Source organism: Pteropus vampyrus, unplaced genomic scaffold (genome assembly GCF_000151845.1).
Source record: "Pteropus vampyrus isolate Shadow unplaced genomic scaffold, Pvam_2.0 Scaffold160, whole genome shotgun sequence".
Lineage (NCBI taxonomy): Eukaryota > Metazoa > Chordata > Mammalia > Chiroptera > Pteropodidae > Pteropus > Pteropus vampyrus.
Genome location: NW_011888941.1, coordinates 556,266 through 579,618, shown reverse-complemented (window position 1 = coordinate 579,618; position 23,353 = coordinate 556,266). Strand labels below are relative to the sequence as shown.

The following is a 23,353-nucleotide window of genomic DNA, read 5'->3' as shown; positions in this document are numbered from 1 at the left end:
AACAAACATTCAGGAAATGCTTACTATACAGGCCAGGCACTGGACTGGTGCTTGGGACGGCACATTCTGAAAAGAATATAGAAAGATCCCTGTTACCAAGGAGCTTATATTCTTGGGGAAAAGGGGATGAGTGAAATGATGGTGGAAACAGGTGCTATGTAGTAAGTATGATCAAGGAGCCAGTTAGACACTGTGCTATGGAAATGGAAATCACAGAACGAGACAAGGCACCAGCCACAGGAAGCTGCCACTCACTGTGTCAAGATGTGAAGAAGGTGAGGGAGAGCCATGCCATCGTGGGAGAATGGAATTCCAAGTGGGCACAGATCTCCAGGAGGGAGCACCGTGGCAGGTTGGAGGAACAGGGAGCAGACCCATGTGGCTGGAGTGAGGGTGGGGGTAAGTGGGACAGGAGGGTTGAGGAAGAACAGGGTGAGGGGCCGATGATCAAGTAGAGTGCTGCAGGCCGCTGTAAGAATCTGGGCTTTTACTCCGAGCCAAGGAGCCAGTGAAAGATTCTGATCTGACTGTGTCTCCAAAAGAACACAAGGCTGCTAAACTGAGGAAAGGCTAGTGAACGAGCCTGGAAGCAGGAGATGTGTAGCAGAAATCTAGGCAAGAGATGATGGCAGTTGAAACCAGGTGGTCCTGGTAGTAGAGGCAGTGGTGGGAAGGGGTCGGTGTATTTTCTTACAGACCCATAGAGTCTTACACAAAAGTAGAGAAAACAATGTAACAAACTCTCTTGTATATAATCCAGATTCCACAGTTCCTACCTCATGGACCACCACAGGCCAAGACCATTTTGACGCAAACTGAATATTGTTTGCAGACAGCACCAACAGGATTTCCTAACAGACCAGATGAGTGCTATGTTGCAGAAAGAGAGTAACCAGAGGGCTCCAAGGCATTTGTGGCCCAAGCAAACACAAGGCTGGAGATGCCAACAGAGAAAGGGCAAAACGGCAGGTAGGGTAGGCTTGAGGAGAAGACTGGGGACTCAGGTGAGCCATGCTGAGGCCGGGCTGTCGGACATGCTGAATGGACAGGTGATAACTGCAGAGTGTAGGAGAGTCTGCGCCACACCTGACCTGCCTGCAAGCTTGGCCCCTGACTGGCACCTGGGGCCTGGGCTTTGGGAGAGTTTCAGCTCGCAGAACTGATGGGAGTAGCTCCCTGTTCTTAGGTTGTGTTAACGTCATGTGTGTTTCAACAACTCACTGCTGGAGGAAGTAAGCACGTCATCGGACAGAGGATAGTCGTGGGGACCTGCAATACATATCCCTGTCAGTAAATTCGCTGGGAATGGAAGCAAGAGAGGTGTCAAGATGGAAAACAAAATTTTGCATTTATGGCCCAACAGTTAAAAAAAAAATAAAGTTGGTGGTGAGGGAAGAGGGGATGGTAAAAGAACAGTGTCTATATTTTTAAAAATAGCAATTTAGATCATTCAAAATTTGCTGGGTTTTTTTTTTTTAATCAAGTATTTACTTTACTTAGAAAAAATGTCTTTCGTTCTTGAAGCAACAGAATTAAACTAAGGAACTATGGAAGCTCTCTCTGCTTGGAGAATACGCATCAGCAATTACAAAGAAGATCCTTTCAAGGCAAGTTTTGTTTCACTAAGAGATTGAGAAGAGCTCCTTCTAGAGCATAATTAATCTTTCTATTCAACCCCAGATCTGAGAATAGTATATATACGAAAGACTAAGTGTTAGTTATTGTTTAAATGAATGAATTAGTGCAACTTCTTGAAGCGCGCGTGTGCGTGCACACACGCGCACGCACACACACACACACACACACACACACACAACCAACCTGAAAACATGACTGATATTTGCCATTTCCAGGCCCAATGAACTAAAACTGCATCTAACCAATGCAATTAGTACTGTCATATTTTTAGAAAGAATGAATAATATTTTTCTCGGTTCCTTTTTAATAGTCAAAACTATCCCAAAAAGCAATAAATATATGCTAATAATTTAACAAGAAATATACTAGCACATACATATTAAAATAAGGACTGTCTCTAATTTTATAAAAAAAGATGCCATATGTATTCTTTTGCCAATGTTCAAAACATTTTTGGAAATTCTCCTTTAAAACTGCCAGGACTTTCTTTAGAAACCGTGAATATAAGCCGAGCATTGCCCACGTGTCACAGCCTGGAAGGGCTATGAAAACACTGAGAGCATCCTAACGAGTTTACAATCTAGTACAGAGTGACGTACATATGGCATGAACACATGCAAACTGTTCTCTGTGTAGTCACTCAAACAGTACCAGGAGTCAGCTCACAGGGCAGAGAAAAGTGGTTCCGAGGCCCACACAGTGATCACTATACCAGAGAGGACAAAGAAGCCGCCTGATGCAGGAGCCTGCAGGGGTGGAAGACATGGAGAGGAGGAGGCCACTGGCTATGTTAAAAAGTCTTCAGCAAAAGCGACGAGTTCTTTTATTTTAATATCTTTCATTTGAAGAAGGAACAAAGAAATACTCATTTACCATGTAAAAATATGCTATACATCCATTATATAATTTTAACTCTGATAAAAGCCTATGAGGTAGGAATTATTATTCCATTTTACAGATGAGGAAACTGAAGCTTTATTAATTCTAGGCTCTGTTCTAACACAGCGTGTTAACACTGACTGGGGTCCGAGCCAGGACACGTCTATTAAATAATGAGGCCAACTCCTATGAGGCTCATAAACTATAAATTCGCCTTGAAAAATATTCACAGGCCTCAAATTTATTTCCATAGGAAACAGGAGAAAAAAAGATAAATCATCTTTATTAGTTCAGCGACAATTCTAAAAACAAGACCCAGAAACATACTCACTCTTTCTAACCACTAAAATTTTAAAGGGTTCTTTTACTTCCTTTCCCAGAGGGATAAAGTTTAAGTGTGATGGTCTTACTATTATTTATTTATGATTAGTGTATAACATCTATGATCGACTGTAATATTTTTGATGACAGCAAGTGAGAATGCTACAAAATTCACTCATCTTCTAGATTCATTTACTGCAACAATATATCACTACCATTTGCCTGGACAACGAAACCAATAACGTATACCTACTACACGTTTATCCAAGTGCCCACCAAAAACAGGACATCCTGTTCACTTCATCAAAGATCCCAGCGCCCACAATTAGAGCATTGCCAGGTGTTCACTGTCACTGCGCTGGAATTCAACTACGGAACACCACAGCTGTGCTCCTGAAGTGGTCGAAGTGGTCAAAGCAACCCTGTTGGGAAACGGGGTGTGCCGCACGGCGGGGTGCTACTCTGGCAACGAGCTCTGGAACTCCGGGCAGGTAGGTCCCCTTCTTAACCATCGACGGTTGTCACCCAGAGATTAAATGAAGAGTTCAACAAAACGCCTGAGGTATACAGCTAAGTTAGTCTTAACCTTCTTCTGCTTATTTACTTATAAACTAGACGAAAACAGAATTTTAATATTTTATGAATTTCCAGTTATATTCTTAAATTAGAATGAATTAATCCAAAATAGAAACACATTCTACCCCTGCCAAACCAACTCTGCCCCACTCCCAAAAAAAAGAATCCTGTAAAAAGTGTCACTATCACATCATCACCAACATAGTTATTTTTAAAAACACTTTAACAGGTATCTACTTGTTGAGCAGTTCAACATTAATCCTAACTTAACTTTATAGTACTTTGGGGGAAAGAAGGACAGAAGGACTCAGAGGAAGGAGAAGCAAGCGTTACTATCGGAAAAGCTTGGATCCGAGTCCCAGCCTGCGGTCTGCCACCTAGAAGGAGCAGGTGAGGGTGTCTGCCTATCTGCACTCATACCGGTGCCTGTGGCACCACCCCCAAGGCAATGTCTGGCACAAGTCCTTGAAAAAACACTAGCTCATTTCGGCCACTGTACACTTTCCAGCCAGTAGACCTTCTTTATCACTGAGTATTAATTCTAATATCTAGTAAGTTGTTTTAAAAAGGAAAATATTAGAAATAGCACAAAGCTTACTCGGGCTCATTTATAAAGGTCGTAGGTTTATCTTACTCTATACAGGGTGTTCTCAATGGGTGCTATCATCGCTCCCAAAGGGATAAAAAGAGTTTCTTGGAGGTAGAAGAAAAAATTTACCACTTTCGTGTGTAAAGCATAAAGATATACACGCAGTACATGAATGAATATACAGAGTTTAAAATTTCATGTGGAGTGATCAGGAAAAAAATATCTTAAGAGGCTTCTTCTTAGGGAGGTGAAAATGAAAATCAGGTTAAGAAGCACTGCTGTAGCTTTTGATGATACAGCGGAACTATTCTCAACATCGCTGTTGCATTTTTTAATTAAAGTAAATCAAAATTTAATCAATTTCTAACTGATTTTAAGAACTTTTCTTCAAGACGTGTCTTGTACTAATATTAAAAATAAATAAAGAGGCACAATTTGTGACTTTTGCTCCACCTACAGAAAGGCTGAGCAAGGAAAACAATCCGACGAATTTGGCACATCAGTTTCTCTCTCAGGAGCTAAGAAAGAGAAGGTAGTTAAGCAAGGTAAAAAGCAGAGGCAGATGAGGCAAGAAAGAATATGTGGGGGAGGGGCACACACTGCTGTACTCTCCCAGACAACCCTGAGTGATCCTATGGCAAGTCTGCCAGTGGCACCACTGAAGCAGGAGGTGCCACCTGCAGCCTGAAATGGAAAGAAGAGGGTACCAAGCTGTAAGGCCTGCAGCATTTAACTTGCTTCTGAGGAACAAAAGGATGGAACAATAGGTCACACGGTCCAGAGAGATCTCTCCCTCCTTTCCTTCTGTTCTTATTTTCAGTCTAGACAAGAACAGCACATCTATTACACTATGCTCCCCAGCAACTGACAAGTGGTAGAATTGTTAAGCCTCACAGGCCTTGCTTTGTCACTAGAGTAAGCTTGTTTTGCTCCCTCCGGACAGAGGATGGACCACCAGAGAGTAAGAAAGCTGTCCCCCTCCTCTGTGGACCTAGCTCAGATGGTGCTCAGCTACCTATCCTCCAGAGGTAATATGCGGTGCTCAGTTTTTGGCCGCTTCTGCTGTGGCTCTTGCCTCTCCAATCTAATGACAGGCAGAGGCTGGGGCTTTACGGGCTGTTCCAGGCAGTGCCGGGTTTATACGGAGCCTTTATGCTCACATCCGAAGGAGCACAGTGCGAGAAACATAAAGGGAACTCAGTAAAATCTGCTGGCTGGCTCCCTGCAACCCATGAGCTTCACACCCAGCATCTTCCTGTCCTCCAAGGTTAATGCCACATTTGCTTATCACATACTTTGGTCATAAGACTAAAGATAAGGCTGTTCTGGCTGATCTACTAAAACCATTATTTAGAAAGGAGAACACCAGTCAAGACCTATCCATCCTTTAAGGTCCAGATCACACCAGCTCTCTCAACAAACCTACTTAGAACCTGATGTCTGAAACTGTTGACAGTTTCAAAGGTTCAATAAATTGAGAACCAAAGATCTGGGTTCTAACTCCTGCCATCTAACCAGCAGCACACCCTGAGCAGCAATGCCAGTGTCTCTGAGCTGGGACTCTCCGCTTGTTAGGTAGGAGGGGGCAGCTTCTTTCCCAAGTTCTGCTGAAGTAACTGAGGGTTTTCAAACTTGAGGGTGCATCAGAATTTCCCAGAGGGCTTGTTACAGCCCAGACCGCTGGGCCCCGCCTAAGCTTCAGCGGCATGAGTCTGGGACAGAGCTTGAGAGGCTTCATTTCTACAAATGCCCGTCCAGAGACCATACTCTGAGAACGCACTGTGTTAACCCCATCCTGTTCCAGGCTGAGAGAAGGAAAAAAGACTGGCTGGATGCAGCTCACCCACTCAGCAGCAATAAAGCACAGTGAAACATCGTCCATACAGGACCATCTCAACTCTATCTGATGTAAAACACCAACATGTTTGCCTCTGCTCACTCTGCACCACCCCAGCAATGTTGTTGCCCAAAGCAATGACAAACAAGAGCGCCAACACTACATGGCAAGACTTGGGCATAAGGTGGTCTGTCATCCAGATGATCCAGCCTAAGCTTTCAAAAACTGTTTATCAAAATGCATGCCTTTCTAACATAGTTTTGTGAAGCATGTAAATCATTTACACATTCAAAAATTAAATCAGGAGAAAAACCAAATACCATAAATGAACCAAAATAGAAAGTGAAACTAGCTACATATCGAATTGATAAACTGCACAAAGGAAAGAATTATTTCACATAACTTCTGAGCACAGCACTATGACTGTGCTTAACAGATATATAATAAGGACAAAACGAACTTCAGAGAAACTTTAAACTTCACTCCATGTTTACTGTAAGTAGTAACACTTATTAAAATTCTGAAATGATTCTTATATTCACTTAATTATAAGTCAAATAAATAAATGTATTCCTTTACTAAAGACAAAGAGTTTTCAGTCTAGGAGAAAAGAGAAAGACATATAAACTATACAAGAATAAAAAAAAAATTAAGGAGACAATGACTTTGAAAAATGTGTTTCCATGCTCTGTCTACTGAAAGGGTCCAGACGCGGCAACAACTCGGCGGCAATGAACACACTCAGCACTCAGACACTGGTTTCTAAATTCACTTCCCACTAAAAGGAGCTACGGGGCCTCAGAGGAAGGGGTTTCACATTTTGGCAGGTAAGCCTTAAATACCTACTTATGCCAGAAAACAAGGAAGGACTCAAAAACGGAGGAGGCCAAGTCACAAGAAGCTAGTCAATGAGTTCCCGTGGCCAAACTTGGCACGATTGGATTAAATAATCTTAACCTAATAATAGCAGATTTAATTGATGGAAACATATTGAATCAATAAAACTGCCCATGTCTACAGCAATATCCAAAAAAAGAGAGAGAACAAGGAAGGGTGGGAGTAGGTAGGAAAGGAAACTCTTCTTTATAGACAGATGTGAACTAATAAATGAAAAAGATGAAATCTGAAAATCATTATTTCCCAATAATAATAAAATCAAATGAATGCCAAAACCATGAGTTAAAAAGTTGTGGGTGAACATAAAATTCAGTGACAAGATATCACCCTGGAGGTTATTTATGAAGTGCAAAGCCAATAATCACCTGCACAGTGCAGAGCAGTGGCTGTCACCTCTCCAATCAAGTGATCAAACCTGGCGTCACTAACAGTGAGAAACCCAGAATGAATGTACCTCCCGATGTGATGCAATGTGAAGTAACGGATACCACCAATGAGGTGTTCTTGCCAAAAAACATTTAATCTGCGTCTAATCAAGCCTCTCAACCTAATTTCCAGGTTACAGGAAATACAGGCAGGAGGAACGAGTTAAAGCACAACATGAGGAAACTATCAGACAAGTTCAGAATGTAGGATATTTCATGAAACAGTTGGCTGGAGTCCTCCAAAAGTCAGTTTCTTTAAAAAAAAAAAAAAGTGCAAGGGGCAGAGCGGGCGGGAGAAGAAGGGATCTAGATTTAACAGTGAGTTAACAGATAAGATAACCAAATATAATGCACAAACCTCAACTGGACTATGATGTGAAAAAAATTATTATAAAAACATCTTTGGCACAGTTGAGGATATCTGAATATAGACTAGACACACACGTATGTATGAAACTCTGGAATTAGTAATTCTCTGAGGTGGTATTATGATGATGCAGATTACCTTTTATGTTCAGAGAAGCCTGCTCAAGTATTTACAAGTGAAGGGCCCCAGTGGTGCCGCAGCAATGCACATACAAAACGTTAACTATTGAATCTAAGCGAAGGGTAGGGAGTTCATTCTTTCATCAGCTCTGTAGTTATGAACATTTTCATAATAAAAAGTTTGGAGGAAATTATGAAAATGGAAAACATAAAATTTAATTCTCAGAGACAAACCTTAACTCAAAGAGTTTATGGACCCCAAGTGGGGAACCACTGATCACCTAATTCATCTTTTTACCATCCAGAGTGTCGCCTCAAAATAATGAGAGACCCTAAAGACTCACCATGTGTAACAGCAGTGATACAAACTGACATTAAGACAAGAAGACTGAAATGAAGGGGCAGGCTATCAAGAATTCAAACAACCAATTCAAGTATTCCTCTAAACACATCACATACAAATGAATGCACTCACAAGCTGCGAAGTCTGAACAAGCTCAGTGGGCAGAATCAATGCCAGGGCCTGCCTTGGTTCTGAGCCCTACAGCCTCATCTGCTATAATCTGACATCAAGGTCCAGATCGAATTCTTAGCTTGTAAAAGCAATCATCTGCCATGCCTTGTTTTGTGCATAGACTTCAATTATGATATTATATTATAGTTCTGCAAGATGTTATAACTGGGGAAAACTGGGTGCAGAGTACATGGGACCTCACTATACATGCTTCTGCAAATTCCTCTGACTATAATTTTTCAAAAACAAAAACAAAACACATAGTAGATCTCATGTCCTGGTCTTGTCTAGTTTGAAATATCATTAACCTGTTCCCTAAACCCTTCCCACAACTAATCAGATAAATGACAAGCTTTCTTCAAAATGAGACCTTCAAAATCCTAAAGATTATCAATCTTAAAACTATTAAAATCCAAGAAGAAATATAAAGAGATCTTTACATCTCTTGCAAATGTAAGCCTCCCCTCTAGACCCCCTCAGTTTCCTGCACAGTCCCTGCCACATCGCCCCAGGGTAAGATGTGAATTCTCAGTTGCTTTGTTTTCCAGGTCACAGTCAAGTAAAGCGGGTGAGGTGGACGCAGGGCAGCTGGCCTAGGGCACAGTCATTCATAGCTGCCCAGTGGACAGTGAGGGAGGGGAGCGGGTCACTTTCCCACATCTGCTGCTCCTCTGGCCTTCTGAGCCTGAGAACTGAGGAGTAGCCTGATAACTGCCTCTCAACTTCACCGAAGGAACAGGCTCAAGAGTCTGGATGAGTCTGAGATTTTTCCCAATAATAAGCATTCATTCATATCTTTTGGCCCCTGAGGTGAAATTGAGTATAAGTCAGAAGCCATGCAGAATCCTACTCTCATGGACAGAACTCTCTCCAATAGCCCCTCCTGCTGGAGTTGAAACCAGAAACATCAGTTGCAAATTCTCCCTCACACCAGCCAGTTGCCAGGTCCCACCCAGGTCAATGCCTACAACTTCAAAAGGCTTGCAAGACCCTTGGTGTGTGTGCTGCAGGGGGGGTGGGGGGCAGTCGGCAAGAGCATGCTTCTCAGGGTGCTGGCTTGTGCCCCAAGCTATGGCACAGAGGTCACTGAATGGAAACTGCACAGAAGAAACATTGCTGAGAGGCCAATATGGTCAAATGGCTGAATGGGTTTCTAATTTGTTCTGAAGACTCACCATCTGGTTTTCATTCCACCTGAACACATGGGTTTTGCATAATAATTTTTAAAGAAGTCCTGAAAATGCATTTTTCCAACACTGCCTGATTTTTCAGGCAAGGAAATACCTTCTGTATATAACCCAACAGAAGTGGAATACAGAAGTGTTCATTACACACAGTTATGTATTTTATAGCAATGCTCACAGAGAGATGCCTGAAAGGAAATGCACCAAAACACTAACAAGTATTGTAGGTGGTGGAAGTATAAGGACTTAACTTTCTTATATTTTCCTACATTTTACACTTTTTTTTAGATAGTGATCCTACACTACACACTTATCAGAGCCAGGCTTACAGGAAGAAGATCTGCAGAGCAGGCAACCCTCATTAGATCCCACCCGAGATGGGACAGGGAGCATGGCCTGGTGGCCACAGCGGCGGTCAGCTAGAGCAGCACAGGCTGAAGTGGGTGAAGAAATTTAACTCCCAAGACTTCCACATGCTTCCTCAAATTCCAAAACACTACTTTTAAAGTGGCTCCCACGAGTCTGCCAGTAAACAAGTCAGGAAGTGTGCTGACAAATACCAAGAACAGAGGCTCCAGCTCCGCCACTGCCCAGTGCAGCCAGCACCGGCAGCATGCACGGTGGGTGAGCGGAGGCTGGCAGGAAGGTGCCCCTGGTCGTTCCACTCACAGGTTGCACATCGTAAATGACTGGACTTTCGTATTTAAATTACGGTAAGATAGAATTTGCTGCTCCTGCACCTCTCTTTAAAATAATCTTTAAAATAACATTTAACTGGAAAGTATCCAATTTCCCTCTGGGCTGCATACTGCAACAGGATCACTGTAATACCACACGATAGTCCGTATCACAGCATGTTACCAGCAGCAATGGTGCGTTTCCATTACAAACTCTCCATACCCTCTTTGGCAGAGAAAAGAGAGCAGTCATCTCATAAAATGTCACATCTTCAAATATTTGTATGAAGATCTATCAGTTATTTTGTGGTCACAGAAAACAACATTTTCTAATTCTTACTAACTAATGTGGACACTGGAGATGAGTGTGTTATCAGGGACTGGGGGGAGAGTAGGGCAGCAGAAGGGCCCTCTCTAGATTATTCAACTGTTTTCAGAGGTCAGCTCAGCCTTTTTTTTCCTCCCTCCAGAGACCTCAGACTTGGGGATGTTATGGCTTGATTTAAAGATATCTCAAATCTCCAAGACCACTGGTTAACTCTCTATAGAATCTGTGATACATGGCAGTAAACCTCATTCATAATGAGGCAAGTCAGAAGCAATCCTGAGAATGTAAAGCAAAATTTCTGATGAAAACAGCTGACCCTTGAACAATGTGAGGGTTAGGGGCACTGACCCCTGCAGAGTTGAAAATCCATGTATAACTTTTGACTCCCCAAAAACTTAAGTACTAATCACCTACTGTTGACCGAAGGCCTTATGTATATAATACATATACATACATATGTAAAACATATAATACATATTATGTGTATTACATACTGTATTTATATAGTAAAGTAAGCTAGAGAAAAGATGTTAAGAAAATCATGAGAAAATATATTTACAGTACTGGAAAAAACCTGTGTATAAATGGACTCACACAGTTCAAATCGATGTTGTTCAAGAATCAACTGTAATTTAAAATTGGATGAATTTAGTTCATTATAATTTATGGCTTTTTTAAAAAATTAAATATGGACTCATGCATATATATATATATATATATATATACACACACACACACACTTACTTTTTGTCTGAGTTCATTTCTCCTTTTTCCCATCTAAAGCTACACAGTAAATCCTCATGTGACCATTTCAAGAACTATTTTTTGCTACTAAATTTTGCCAACAATCTGCTCAGCATTCTAGCAGATGTTTCTGTTTTCAAACCTCTGGGAACTTGGCTGGATATGTTTTCTTTCCCCATGTTAAAAATAAAAGAAATGGCCCAAATGTGGCCTAATACCCTAGAGAAGCTTTTCCCCACCCCACACCCCTCAATCTCCCTATTCATGTGACCTCCATGGTCCCTTCTCAAATCTCTGCTTTTCCATTAGAGAAGATGTTTCCAATTACGGTCCATTTTGTTGCCAAAGATGACATCACTCAGATGTGTTTTTTTAAAGAAAATGCTACTGATTGTTAGTTACTTGGGGACCATCTGCAACGATTTAAGCCAACTATTGTGCTGAACCTCATGAACTCACAATGTCATAGGAGGGCGATTTGTTCAAGATCGAGTCTCCAAACAGAACAACACTCTTACACTGGGGGCTGGAGGGACAGGGGGATCCTTGTCTTTTATCTAATAATATCTTCAAATATACTTGTGGCCCAACCTTACCTCGGTAACATCCATGACTTTGATGGCTGCCAGCTGACCTGTTTTAACATGTCGACCCTGAAAAACAGAATAAGAAAGATAATTGGCACAACCGTTTTTGCACAATCACTAGAACAAAACTGTTGAAGTTTCGATGTATCATCTCTTCCGTACTTTTTCCCAAAGTGATGATGAAATAGTCCCATGCTTTCCAATAGAACAGTATGGTTTTTAACACCAATGAACCATACTTGATAAACAAAACAATTCACAGAACAAATGAGTTTCATTCCCTCTTTCTTTCCAGGGTTTAATTTACATATCAATACTTCTCAATCCAAGAAACTTAAATGTTTTCTTCTCCACAACAGGCTGACCACTCTTTCCTAATATGCCATATGAAGAAAATGACCAAAAAAAAAAACCACCTCTAAATGTTTATTGTTAAAATAGGTAACAGTCATTTTTCCCTAGTAGACTTCCCAATACCCATTACTTGATTTTACAAGAGTCATATTAAAGTCTTCTTTGACACTTTCTTGTAGTTCCAGTGTAGGGAGGTTGGAGAATAATTATCTAGAATAAAGGGAGTGTACAAAGAGATGGCAGGGAGGACACAGAGGGGAGAAAGGGAGTGGTGGAGAGAGGGAGAGGGGGCTGGGGGAGGGAGAGAGCTCTTTTACAGCTGTATTATAATTCCCGACCTAGAATCTAAAACTCTGTTATCCATTTACACTAGTAAGTATTTCAAACAAATCTGAGATCATTCTCCTCTCACCCAGAAAGGATACTAGGATTTAATTCTTTTCCATATGGTTCTTCTCCATCCATTCTTTGCCATGAACATTCTGCTGGTCATTTCCCAGATGAGTAACAAAGAGCTACCCAGGTACCCTGAGCACCATCCACTTAAGGACTCTGTGAAAAATGGTCCTTCTGCAACGAATGTAAAACAGGAAGAATGACTCCATGTTTTCCAAGAGCCTGCCCCTTCTGTGGTCTCATGATGGAGTGCTGCAAACTTTAGAACTTGAAACCCAAGGAAAGCTTTATCTGTGTTCTGGAAAGTGTATGCAGGAACTCAAGTTACAACGAGACAAAACAACTCCATGAAAATGACACTGTTACAATTATGTCTCAACTGTATGTGGTCACAGTAGGATGGAGCCCAGCAATGGCCCAGGAGTTCACAAGCAGGGACTGCTCAACAGCTTATCGTACAGGACATCAGGACAAATACAATGCACAGGCCAAGACCCTCGTTCCGGCTCTCATCTACCCGCAGACACCGCCACTCTAGTGGGCACTCAGATGAGTCCTCCTCTGTCCACTCTCTCTAGATGCCCATGCGGATTCCTGGCCCTCGCTCACTAACTCAGCTTTCAACTACCTTAAGCCTGGTCTGTTTAGGCCCATTTCTCTTCTTCAAAAGGCACAGCCAATATGTGGGGAGGCAGCAGGATCCTAAAGTAATGTACTTATCTATGTTAAAAAAAAAAAAAAAAGAATAGAAAAAAGAAAACCTCTAAATTTGAAACAGAAATAATAATCTAATCTATCTGCTGAGATGGTCCACCATCACACAAACGAACCATAATGGCCAGCAAAACGGCCTGAGAAAAAGTAAAGCTTGCATTGAAAATATTGAATGTTACACTTCGCATGTAATTGTGTGCTAATGAGGAAGTTGCATGAAGGGTGTTTTGAAGTTTGAGACTATAATATACCATATCATCCCATTTCACCCTCCATTCCATCTCTTAAAGGCTGCTTCATATAATGTGCTCACCACAGACGAATACTATGACCACCCTCCTTCACCAGACTGCAGCCAGCATGCTGTGTCACTGACACTCCTGGCTTGTTCAGGGAGATCAGGATCTTAACATTAACAGGACCCTTCTTTCCATCACATTGCCTATTCTTAAAATATACCCATAAATGACTCGGTTAGTACTAAACGTGCGTACCTAATATCCATGTATGAACCTGGCTCTTCTGTCCTACTGTCTACATTTCTTGGACATGGTGAGAGGTTCAAGGCCCATGGCTTGCTTTAGTGATGAGACACCACGTAACTATTAATGCACTTGTGAGAAATCTGATGATGAAAAGCCCAATACTATTCACCGCTACTTTCCCAACAAAACCGGAAAAATCCTATAAGGGCAATGAAACAGGGCGCCGCCCGGTTCCACAGATGAAGGGCTTTGACTGAATATCATCACTAAGTTACCTGCACAAAGTATGTTGGCAGCAGGACCCCTTTTCACAAAGACTATATAAAAACACAAGAGACAGACTCCTAGTATTTCTGCCAACTCGTCAAATTCCTGCTATTGAAGTCATCTGCTTTTAAAGAAAAGCAAATTCTCTCAGAAGATTAGTAAACATAGCAAGATTTAGAATTAAACTGTTATTCTAATCGATGCTACTTCAGGCAAACTTAGATTGTTTCACACTAACAAGAACTGTCCCCTTCAGTAAAGCAACCTCCATGGCACTTGATTCATTTTTAGTCTTTAAATGAGGAAAATGCATGTTTCTTTTTTTAAAAGGAAAACTCAAACTCTTCCTGGCAGACATCCAAGCTAACGAAAATGCCCTAATTTTCTACTCTCCTTCATGATTCTAACAGTCAAAATTGCCAACTTGCGTTTGCAAATATGCATTACATGACACAAGTTCCAAGAAAAAAAAACCACCACATGGTTATAAAATGCAGGGCAACTGTGGCAGCCCATCTGCCTCTAAAGAAGTCTGTCCCCAACCCACAGACAGGAGCCTCGCAGAAGAAACAGCAGTCAGGGGAAGCTTTTAAATCTCAAGAGAAAAAGGTGGCGATGTTCCTATCTTTCTAATTCTCTACCACCACCAAGTACTAGGTAACTACTAATTCGTGCTGCATAATCCTTACCAAGACCCCAACAGCTCTATTAAAATTCATCTGATGAACAAGATGCTCAATGAGAGGCAATTCCAGTGGTCTCATTCACAAGGGGAAACTCAGAGGGGATGCGAATGAATCAAGGAAATGAGAGAGAGAGCCCTTCACTAGGATTCCACCCTAAGGGTGGTCATGCCACTCGCTGTTCAACACCAATCATCCGACCGAAACATTTTACCACTTCTTCTCCAACCCTCCCTAGCATATCCTTGTTACCACATTTCACCACCACCTCATAACTTAACAAGGAAGTACACTGCAACTGAGCACCTTTTCTGTTCCTGCTTCTACTTAATCTCACCTCTCTTCACAGAATCATAAAGCTTTTGTACTTGAAGTGAGAGAGAGTAGACCAAATATTGGAGAAGGCAATTCTATTAAGTTTATGACACTGTGTAAGGTGAGCAAACACAATTTAGGATTAACAAATATTTTTTTCCCCTCGACAACCCTGAGGGATGTGTGCACACTTAACAGCCTGACCTGGAAGCAAGCATGGCCCTGTGACACCTGTGAAGCATTCCTATCCTGGAGACAGGGCTGTGAGAACAAGACACAAGGCACTATGATATCCTCCCTCTTAAGACATTTAGTGAACAAGGCACTCTGTATGCATTTTATTATTTATCCCTCATATATCCCAACATATGTCATTATCCCCAAGTTATGAGAAACTGAAGCACTGAGAAGGGTTAATTAGCTCAAGATTCACACCCAGTCTTTGCCCTGTACCCAGGTGTGGACTTTAAAATAGAAATGACCACAAAAACATCCTATCTAAGCAACTTACAAAAGGACTGCCAATTACACTATTCTGAAACATAAATATTTTAAGTGATTATACTCAAACATGGCAACACAGTAACCAATAATACTTATTTTCAATCCTTGGCCTTTGCTCTCCTCCTATAAGAAATCGGGAAAAGTTAATGAAAGAACACTCAGAAGGACACCTTTGGATATCTGACAGCAGGTGTGAGCATATTCAGAGCCCCTGGCTTTCTAAAACTGATAATGGGCTTTTGTTTGTTCCTTCTTTCATCTCATAAATTTTCTTTCAACAAACATTGGAGATCAGATTTTTTTCTTTCTGTTGAGTTCAATCTGAAACAAAAACTTTAGAGAGTTAACTGCCTGAACTTGGCTTACTGTTTGCTTAACAGCAAAGCCTGCCAAGGCAAATCTCAATAAGCTGAAGACTGACTGCATTTGACCAGTGCCCAGGACGTGCACCACCCCTGTCCCCCGCCTCCGACCACTGCCAAGGGATAAAACATCATGCCTGCCTTCAAGGAACTTATAATTTAGAGGGGTGTGAAAAAACCCACAAGGAACATAACATGGTGACAGAAAAACACTGCATTCTGTAGCAGAAACACTTAGGAAACAGGACGGCGTGAAAACTGCTCTGCTTTGACCAGAAGTGACCTCTCCTATGGGGCAGTAAAGCAGACCCACCACGGAAGCTACAGTGGGCCTTCAAGGACTGCCCTCACGGCCCTGAAGGTAATCAAAGGACAGAATATAGATCCCTTGAGATTTGAGCTGCAAATAATCCTTATCAAATTCCAGAAAGGGACGGGTATGTAGCTATCCACAGTCCAGGAGAAAGGGAGAGAATGCAATGATTCACCCAGGACTAGACGCTGTGTCACAACGCTGCATCACCCCTCTCCAGACATGTAAAGACAAAAGGAGTGTGTCAGACACTGCACCCGACCAGTCTTCCCTGAAATTGCAAGAGGGGCTTCCACCATGATGTGACAGGTGCACCTGTGCCAGGAGGGGCAAAAACCTGGCTGCCTCCATGCCATCCAACTTGGAAGCTTTGTTCCTCAACCTAAATGATCTTTAGTGGTGTTCTGTTGCTTTGGAGATGTAATATTTGGGATATAAGAGGATTATCGTCGGGGGAGAGGTGTCAAGTCAAGTTCAGTTTCTCACTTTCACCCATGATATGCAGACTTCCAGGCCCCACACCAGACCCAAACATGAGAATTCTGTAAGTGAAGTACAGGCATCCATGGCTTTTTCATCCAGTGTCTAGTGAGTCTTATGCATTCTGAGGTTTGGAAATTACTTCTCTGAGCTTGTATGAAAAAGCCCAAATTTAAGTTCTCATATCTTTTTTGGACTATATAGTATTTATTACAATAATATATGCACTCGTTGTCTTAGGTGGGAGTTTTGGTGTAAGAAGTTTAGACTCATCATAAGCAAATTCTAACAAACACCAATTATGTTGATCCTAAAAATCATATAACTTATATTCTGAAATGAACGGGCAAGCCTAGTTCAACAAAACAGTTGATTTTACTGATGAGAGAAACCGAAAGCTGGAAAGAAGACACACGTCTAGTGGCAAAGCCAAACCTGGTTTGCCAATTCTCTCCCCAGGATTTCTCACTCACATCACTCATAGTTTAACTTAAAAATTCCAACTGGGGAAGGGGGATGAACCGGCAAAGCACAGAGGATTTTTAGGGCAGTGAAAATATTCCGCACCATATTAGAATAATGGATGTCATTATACATTTTTCTAAAGTCAGAGAATGTACAACACCAACAATGAACTCTAATGTAAACTATGGACTTTGAGTGATGATGATGTATCAGTGCAGGTTCATCGATTAACAAATGTACCGTCTGGTGGGGGATGCTGACAACGGGGGAGGTTATGCATGTGTGGTAGCAGGGGGTGTATGGGAAATCTCTGCACTTCCCTCTCAATCTGTTACCAGACCAAAGTCCATGTGCCCAATGCTTCGAAAAGGCCAAAACTCAAAACGTCAGAGTATGGAGTAAGGAAAGAAGGTGCCAACCAAGAAGATGGGAGCCCTAGTGGTGCCTCGAGTCCATCTTGCTCACTGGATCAGGCCAACGGTTTTTAAGGGGCGGGAAGTGCTGGCAGGGCAAGTTTTAACTGGAGGACTTTGGAACTTGGTCATTTATGGTAAAGGGACGTCAACACGGATCTTCCTGGACAACGGACCCTTGGCTTCTGAAAGGTTTCTGGTGTTCAGGTTCCAGTAGTATCCTTTGGTTGTGTGGGGAGGAAGAAGGGGACTCTGGTTCTGGGTGCAGCTGGAAGTCAAAGTTTTCTCCTCTGCACATGCTTTGCTGCATGACTTGAGATATTGCTCTGCTGTCTCTGAAAAGCAACTCGCTAGCTATCTTGTTAGCTAGTTCTGTGATTACAAACTTTGCTGTTTAACCTAAAATTGCTCAAAACAATAGTCTTTTAAAAACTTTTTTAAAAATCCAATCTACTTCCCCTTATATTTTATTTTTAAGAGCAAATATAGAACCTACACAATCAGTGGTGAATGGCATGAGTTCAGTGACCACTCTTGTTAAGATTCTACATACATCCAACCCCAAATCAAAGACCAGCTTAACTGGTTCTGCACTGTAAACTCCAAAAACGGGGCCCTCTCGTGAGTGTTCTTTTCTGCAAAAATCCAAAATTCAACCAAAGGCAGCAGGCGTATTATCCAGACAGCACTCTGTGAGCCATCCCAGAAAAGGAACCACGTAATTAACTTGGGAAAGAGATGGCTCAGAGCACTTCAAGAAACATCTGTCTTCTAAACACCTTCTTTCAATACAGCAGAAATAATGGCAGCATGACTCCACGGACACGTGCTTTTCTCATCACGCTCCTCCAAAACCCAAACCAAACGTGAAGTGAACAGGCTCATATTTTTGCACATTTTATCCTTGTTAACTACTATTTCTTATTACAATTAACATCTGTTTATCTGCCTCCTCTTTCCTCCCATGATCAAGGCTGTGGATGAGCAGGAAGACAGAGAAAGCACAGGAATATGTAAGTATTACAAGATCAGTCAAGACTTGTGAGTTAATGAGAACACAGTGCTTCTATTCCCTGAAGTTTAAAATTAAAGGCTTTGACTCAGAATTATGCCTTTCTTAGGTCAGAGCTACCTTATCTGGAACAACACTCCATTTAAGGAAAATTATGTCTCAATAGCAGAGAATGTGTACACTTAACTTCTAAAAACGAAACAGTCAAATAGCATGCTAAGACTTCAACGAGCTAGTGTCCACCTTCCATTAAGTGAGTCATTCTCCATAGCTGAGTCAGCAGACAGCTAAAAAGGTAAAATTATGCATCGCATCTTTTTTCCTTAAGGGACCGACCTGGGTGGGAATCTTTGTAAACTCTGCATGTTAAAGATGCTTTTCTTAATGGCTCAGGAGAATCACTGTGAACATCAATTACTATCCTGTCCTAGAAATTAAGTGACAGCCTCAGGGAACATGATGACAGGCAGAGGTATTCTAACTCCTATGAAGAAAGGGCCCACTCAACCGAGCCCCACAGGCTTGTTCTGTCACTTTCAGCTGCGTTCAAGAAGGGGGGCGGTGGGGGGAGGGTGGCTGGCCAGACAGCAAGGTAAGCTCCAGTTAGGTGTCCTATCACTGTGGCAACAATCACCTTTATTCTGAGAAGTGGAGACAACCTGGATGAACACATAAATGAAAGGGTGCAAGAGAGGAAATACTGCCAGGCAGCAGGAGAGGGTAGCTGCTTTTTGAGGACACCCAGTGAAGCTGCTTGACAAACGGACAGTGTTCCTTCCAAGGGAGGCAGCAGCCCTCGCTATGATGTACATGTGAGCCCGTGTCTAGACTGTTAGCATCCAGTGTGAGGAATTATGCTTTCATAGAGAGACTGGTAAATTAAAAAGCACCAATAGTAAAGAGTCCAGAAAATACAAAATAGGACAAAAATTAGAATATCTGTTCTTACATTAATAGTAAAAGAAAAGGCACTGGCAAGTCTTCATATCAGAATATCTAAAACAATGGAGATTTCAGATCTATCACTAACATTTAATACACATTTGCACCTGCTTTTTCCTCTACTCACTTGAAAAAATCCTACTGACTTCGAATTCAGAAATTTCAGTTTAAAATAACAAAAGAGTATTTAATAGCATGAAAAAGGTCCAAATCCATATTTACACCAGACAAACGTGTGTGTAAAGTTGTTCTTCTACCTTACCAATATCAGATAAGGCATACCACATTCAACAGCTAAATTATTAAGCTGGTCATGTAAGATCTGAAATTCAATCATATGACTGTCAAGATACATTAAATACTGTACTCCTGAAGGTAATTTAATTCAGCATTGGATAAGACAACTGAACTATAGAGACACACATACAACCCATAAAACACACATTCCCGACTTAAATGCTCTCACAGCAAGAGCTGCACATAAAACAGTGTCATATTTGTTGACTGTCTGAATCTACTAAAAATAGTGAGGGATCTGCGAAAGCCATCACAGTGTCTGAGATCAGCTTTGAACAAAGGCAGCAGGGAGTCTTCTGAGGTCAAAGTTTCCAAAGTTCAAAACCACCACGGTCACTAAGTGTTTCCCTCTGGTGTGAAATATCTTCAAGGGTTCGAAGAGGATAAACCCAGTTATATAAACGCTATCACAAAATAATAAATGTCTATTCATATTTCAAGCAAAATGCATAACTAGAACTCTTCTCTAGGACCCATACCATGAATAACATCTGTAACTGCTATTAGATATTGATATATTTTCTTACTAAAACCAAGTCATATACCACATTTCATTATTTTAATTACAAGATTAACAACCCATGTTTATCTGGAATATAATTCGCAGTCTGAACTCCTCTGTCTTTGGCTCTCCCATGGCAACATGCAGGGTAACCAGAGGTCCCTACTCCAAAGCAAGGAGTCCCATCTTCTTTTTTTTTTACCTAAAGTTTTAACTTTTGAGTTAAGAAAGAATCTGGATAGGGAGCTAAGGCCTCATGACAGAGCAGCAGGGGAACTCAGTGTCAAGGTACAACATAACCCACAGGGTTCGCTGAAGCACACCAGCCACTGTGAAGCCAGAGCAGACGCTGGACCCCAGAGTTCTACGAATCCACAAGACTCCTGAGGAGTCCAATCACACACAAAACAGTGACTTTTAACACAAAGCTTGTTTATTATAATGGCTAATCATTTCCCCAGTACAAAAGATGAAACACAGAATTCTGTGGGTTCTCTTCTTCTTCTCCCATCACTAACCCCATCCCAGACCAAGAAGTTTTCCTACATTTGTCTCTTGTGACTTCATAGTATGCTTGGTTTTTCAGAATTATACCCACCGTGTAATTTCGATATTAAAGTATCACTTCAAGCATCGCTAAAGCACTCAAACTGAGCTTTCTCATTGGCTTAGAGAAAAAAGTTGAAAGCTTCAGACTAATCAAAAGGCCAAGCGATTAAGTGATACAAGGGATTCTGATTCCATTCTAGGTTCCTGATCCACCCTTGGTCCTTCCGACTCATCACCAGCCCAACCTTCAATTACGGTTTTCGAATTGTTCCTTACTTTTTCTTAGCATTTCAAGAAGTTGACTCTAAGATAACACTGCCCTTGAACCTGGATATATTTACAGTATTTACATAAAGTCACACTGTAAGCAGCTATGTGTCTCCCCAAATGATTTCCAAATACAAGCAGAATCTCGTTTCTGACTCTAGACTACTTCAGCTGTTGCGTCTTCAGTGCTGGCACAGTTTAGGGACATAATACCTTCTTGGAATGAGGTCCCTAAAAGGCAGCTTAATATCATCGATGAATTCTATGGCTTTAAGCAAAGCGAGTAATGAAACTAATTTTACCACAGACTAATTGATATAAATGAGTTAAGTCCTATGCATCTCATCAACATTGTGAGGAAACATCACTCAAGGACCACTATATTTGTTTTGCTTCCGGCTTTCAAATCCTGTACACAACTTGCATTTGCCTCTGCTGAATATTCACAGGGTATTCCTTTCGTTTCTCCCAAGTCTCCTATTTCTTCTAAAAGAGAGGTGCAAGAGAAGTCCCATCTGGAAGTCTCCCTTCGAGGCCCCCTTCGAGGCCCCGCTTGACACTGTTTACCAGAATAATGCATCCACTCGGTGGGCTCAAGTTTCCAAAGTCAAAGCTTCCTCAGGCCAACTCATACCAAGTCCCGCAAAACTGACCTCAGTCAAATGAAAACAGATCACTGATGTCTTAAGAAATATTTCCACAGAAAATAGAGAGAGTTCCTGCCTCAGATCGAAAACGAAAATTCTCCCCTCAAAGCATCTTTTGTTAAACATCACAATCTACTACACAGAACCATATTATAAAAAACAGGAGTTTTCCTCAGTATTACATACCGTTTCTGAGTTGTACCTGCCCATTATAGCTTTCTAAGAATAAGAAGCATAATGAGAGACTCTGTGAATGAGTAAATAGAAGAACAGTGTTATAACTTCACGAAGACTAGAGTAAACCTAGTGGGCCAATAAAGTTAAGTGTTCTGACCCCTCCCTGACCACTCAAGACGAGGCCAGGCACTGATCATGTTATGAAACTAAAGGAGTAGGCCAAGTGTAGTGGTGATAAAGTGTATGCTTCCACTTTTCTGTCTCCTCCTTCCTGCCAATAAATCTCCTCTCCCACCCTGCAAAAGAAAGAATGACAAAGAAGCAGCTACTACACATCCATTCTTTCAACAAATACATTTACTATTGTGCCTGGCACATGCAAGTGCACAGACACTTGAACACATAATAAAGGCAGTCCTCAGCATGATCTCACAAAGAAGGAAATCATCCCTATTTTACAGAAGGAAGTGGCAGCTCCATGAGACTAAGAAACTAGCCCACGGCCACATGGTAGAGAGGGAGAGAGGGAATCCTAACTCAGGATCAGCACATTTCCTTACAGGCCACAGCAATTTAGAGCTAACGGTCATCGTTCCAGAAGCTACTCCCGTTCCACTCAGCAAAGAGACAATGGCGGGCGGGTGGAAGTCGGGATGCAAAAGCTGGTGAGAAAGAAGCACTGTGGTCAGTCAGGGGTTGGTATGTCCCTTCATACAAGTACGTGCACTTTCCTGCCTGGGCCCCTGGGCAGAGGGCCGCTTCCATTAGGGTTTTATGAACACTCTCTCCTCTCAACTCCTCCTAACTCAATCTCCACTCTTCAGTCAACCCCTAACTGGTCCCATAGCCCCCAGTGTTGCAACCAAGGCACCCTAAGAAGCCTGACAGTTGCCAAGTGATCACCCCAAAGCCCCACTGCTACTCCCACAGTCACCTCCTACCCACCCTGCAGAACTCCTGAGAACATTACTGGAGTCCAGGCAAAGCCTGGGGCTGCCAGTCAGAAAGGGCAAGATTCAGAAAATGACCTAAGATTTCACCGCTGCCTGAGAGAATCAGAAACCCCACAAGTCAGGGATAAGGAAACGAGACACTCACAAATCTATGCAGTTGCCTAATGGGCTCTGGCCTCCAACATCCTTAACTTGGGAGGGCAGGAGTGCCCGGGGTCCCTTTATTCCCAAGGATATGGGACTCTGCTTTGTGGGTCAGGCCAAAACCACCCTCTGGTCTTCATCGACCCCCTGCAGAGACGACATCTGTCAATGGACTTGCCGCTCCAGGGAAGGAAGGCATTCTCAGCAACCAGCAGCCACTAGCATCCAGAATTACCTGAGAGAACCACAGGTAGAAAGAGGGCTCTGAACTGAAACCCTTAGAGTCACAAATACACCAAAATTTTCTTTCCTAAGATAAACCCACAATATTAAAAGTAAAAATAAGTTCTGATTATCTGAGTCAACTGCTAACTTTGCCACAGAGCAGCAGATTTATGATCCTGAAAGAGTCATTTAACTTCTCAGAAGT

The 23,353-nt window shown here is 41.9% G+C and overlaps 1 protein-coding gene across 22 annotated transcripts in view; it reads right to left on the bottom strand.

The window, feature by feature from the left end:
* Positions 1–23,353, bottom strand: part of MAP4K4 (mitogen-activated protein kinase kinase kinase kinase 4) — a 177,010-nt gene that overhangs the window by 86,879 nt on the left and 66,778 nt on the right. For all 22 annotated transcript variants that reach the window (XM_023536600.1, XM_011370102.2, XM_011370107.2 and 19 more), the window contains exon 2: positions 11,692–11,748. In XM_023536600.1, coding sequence (XP_023392368.1) covers positions 11,692–11,706 — 15 coding nt within the window. In that variant the 5' untranslated portion in view covers positions 11,707–11,748. The remainder of the gene's footprint in view (positions 1–11,691; positions 11,749–23,353) is intronic.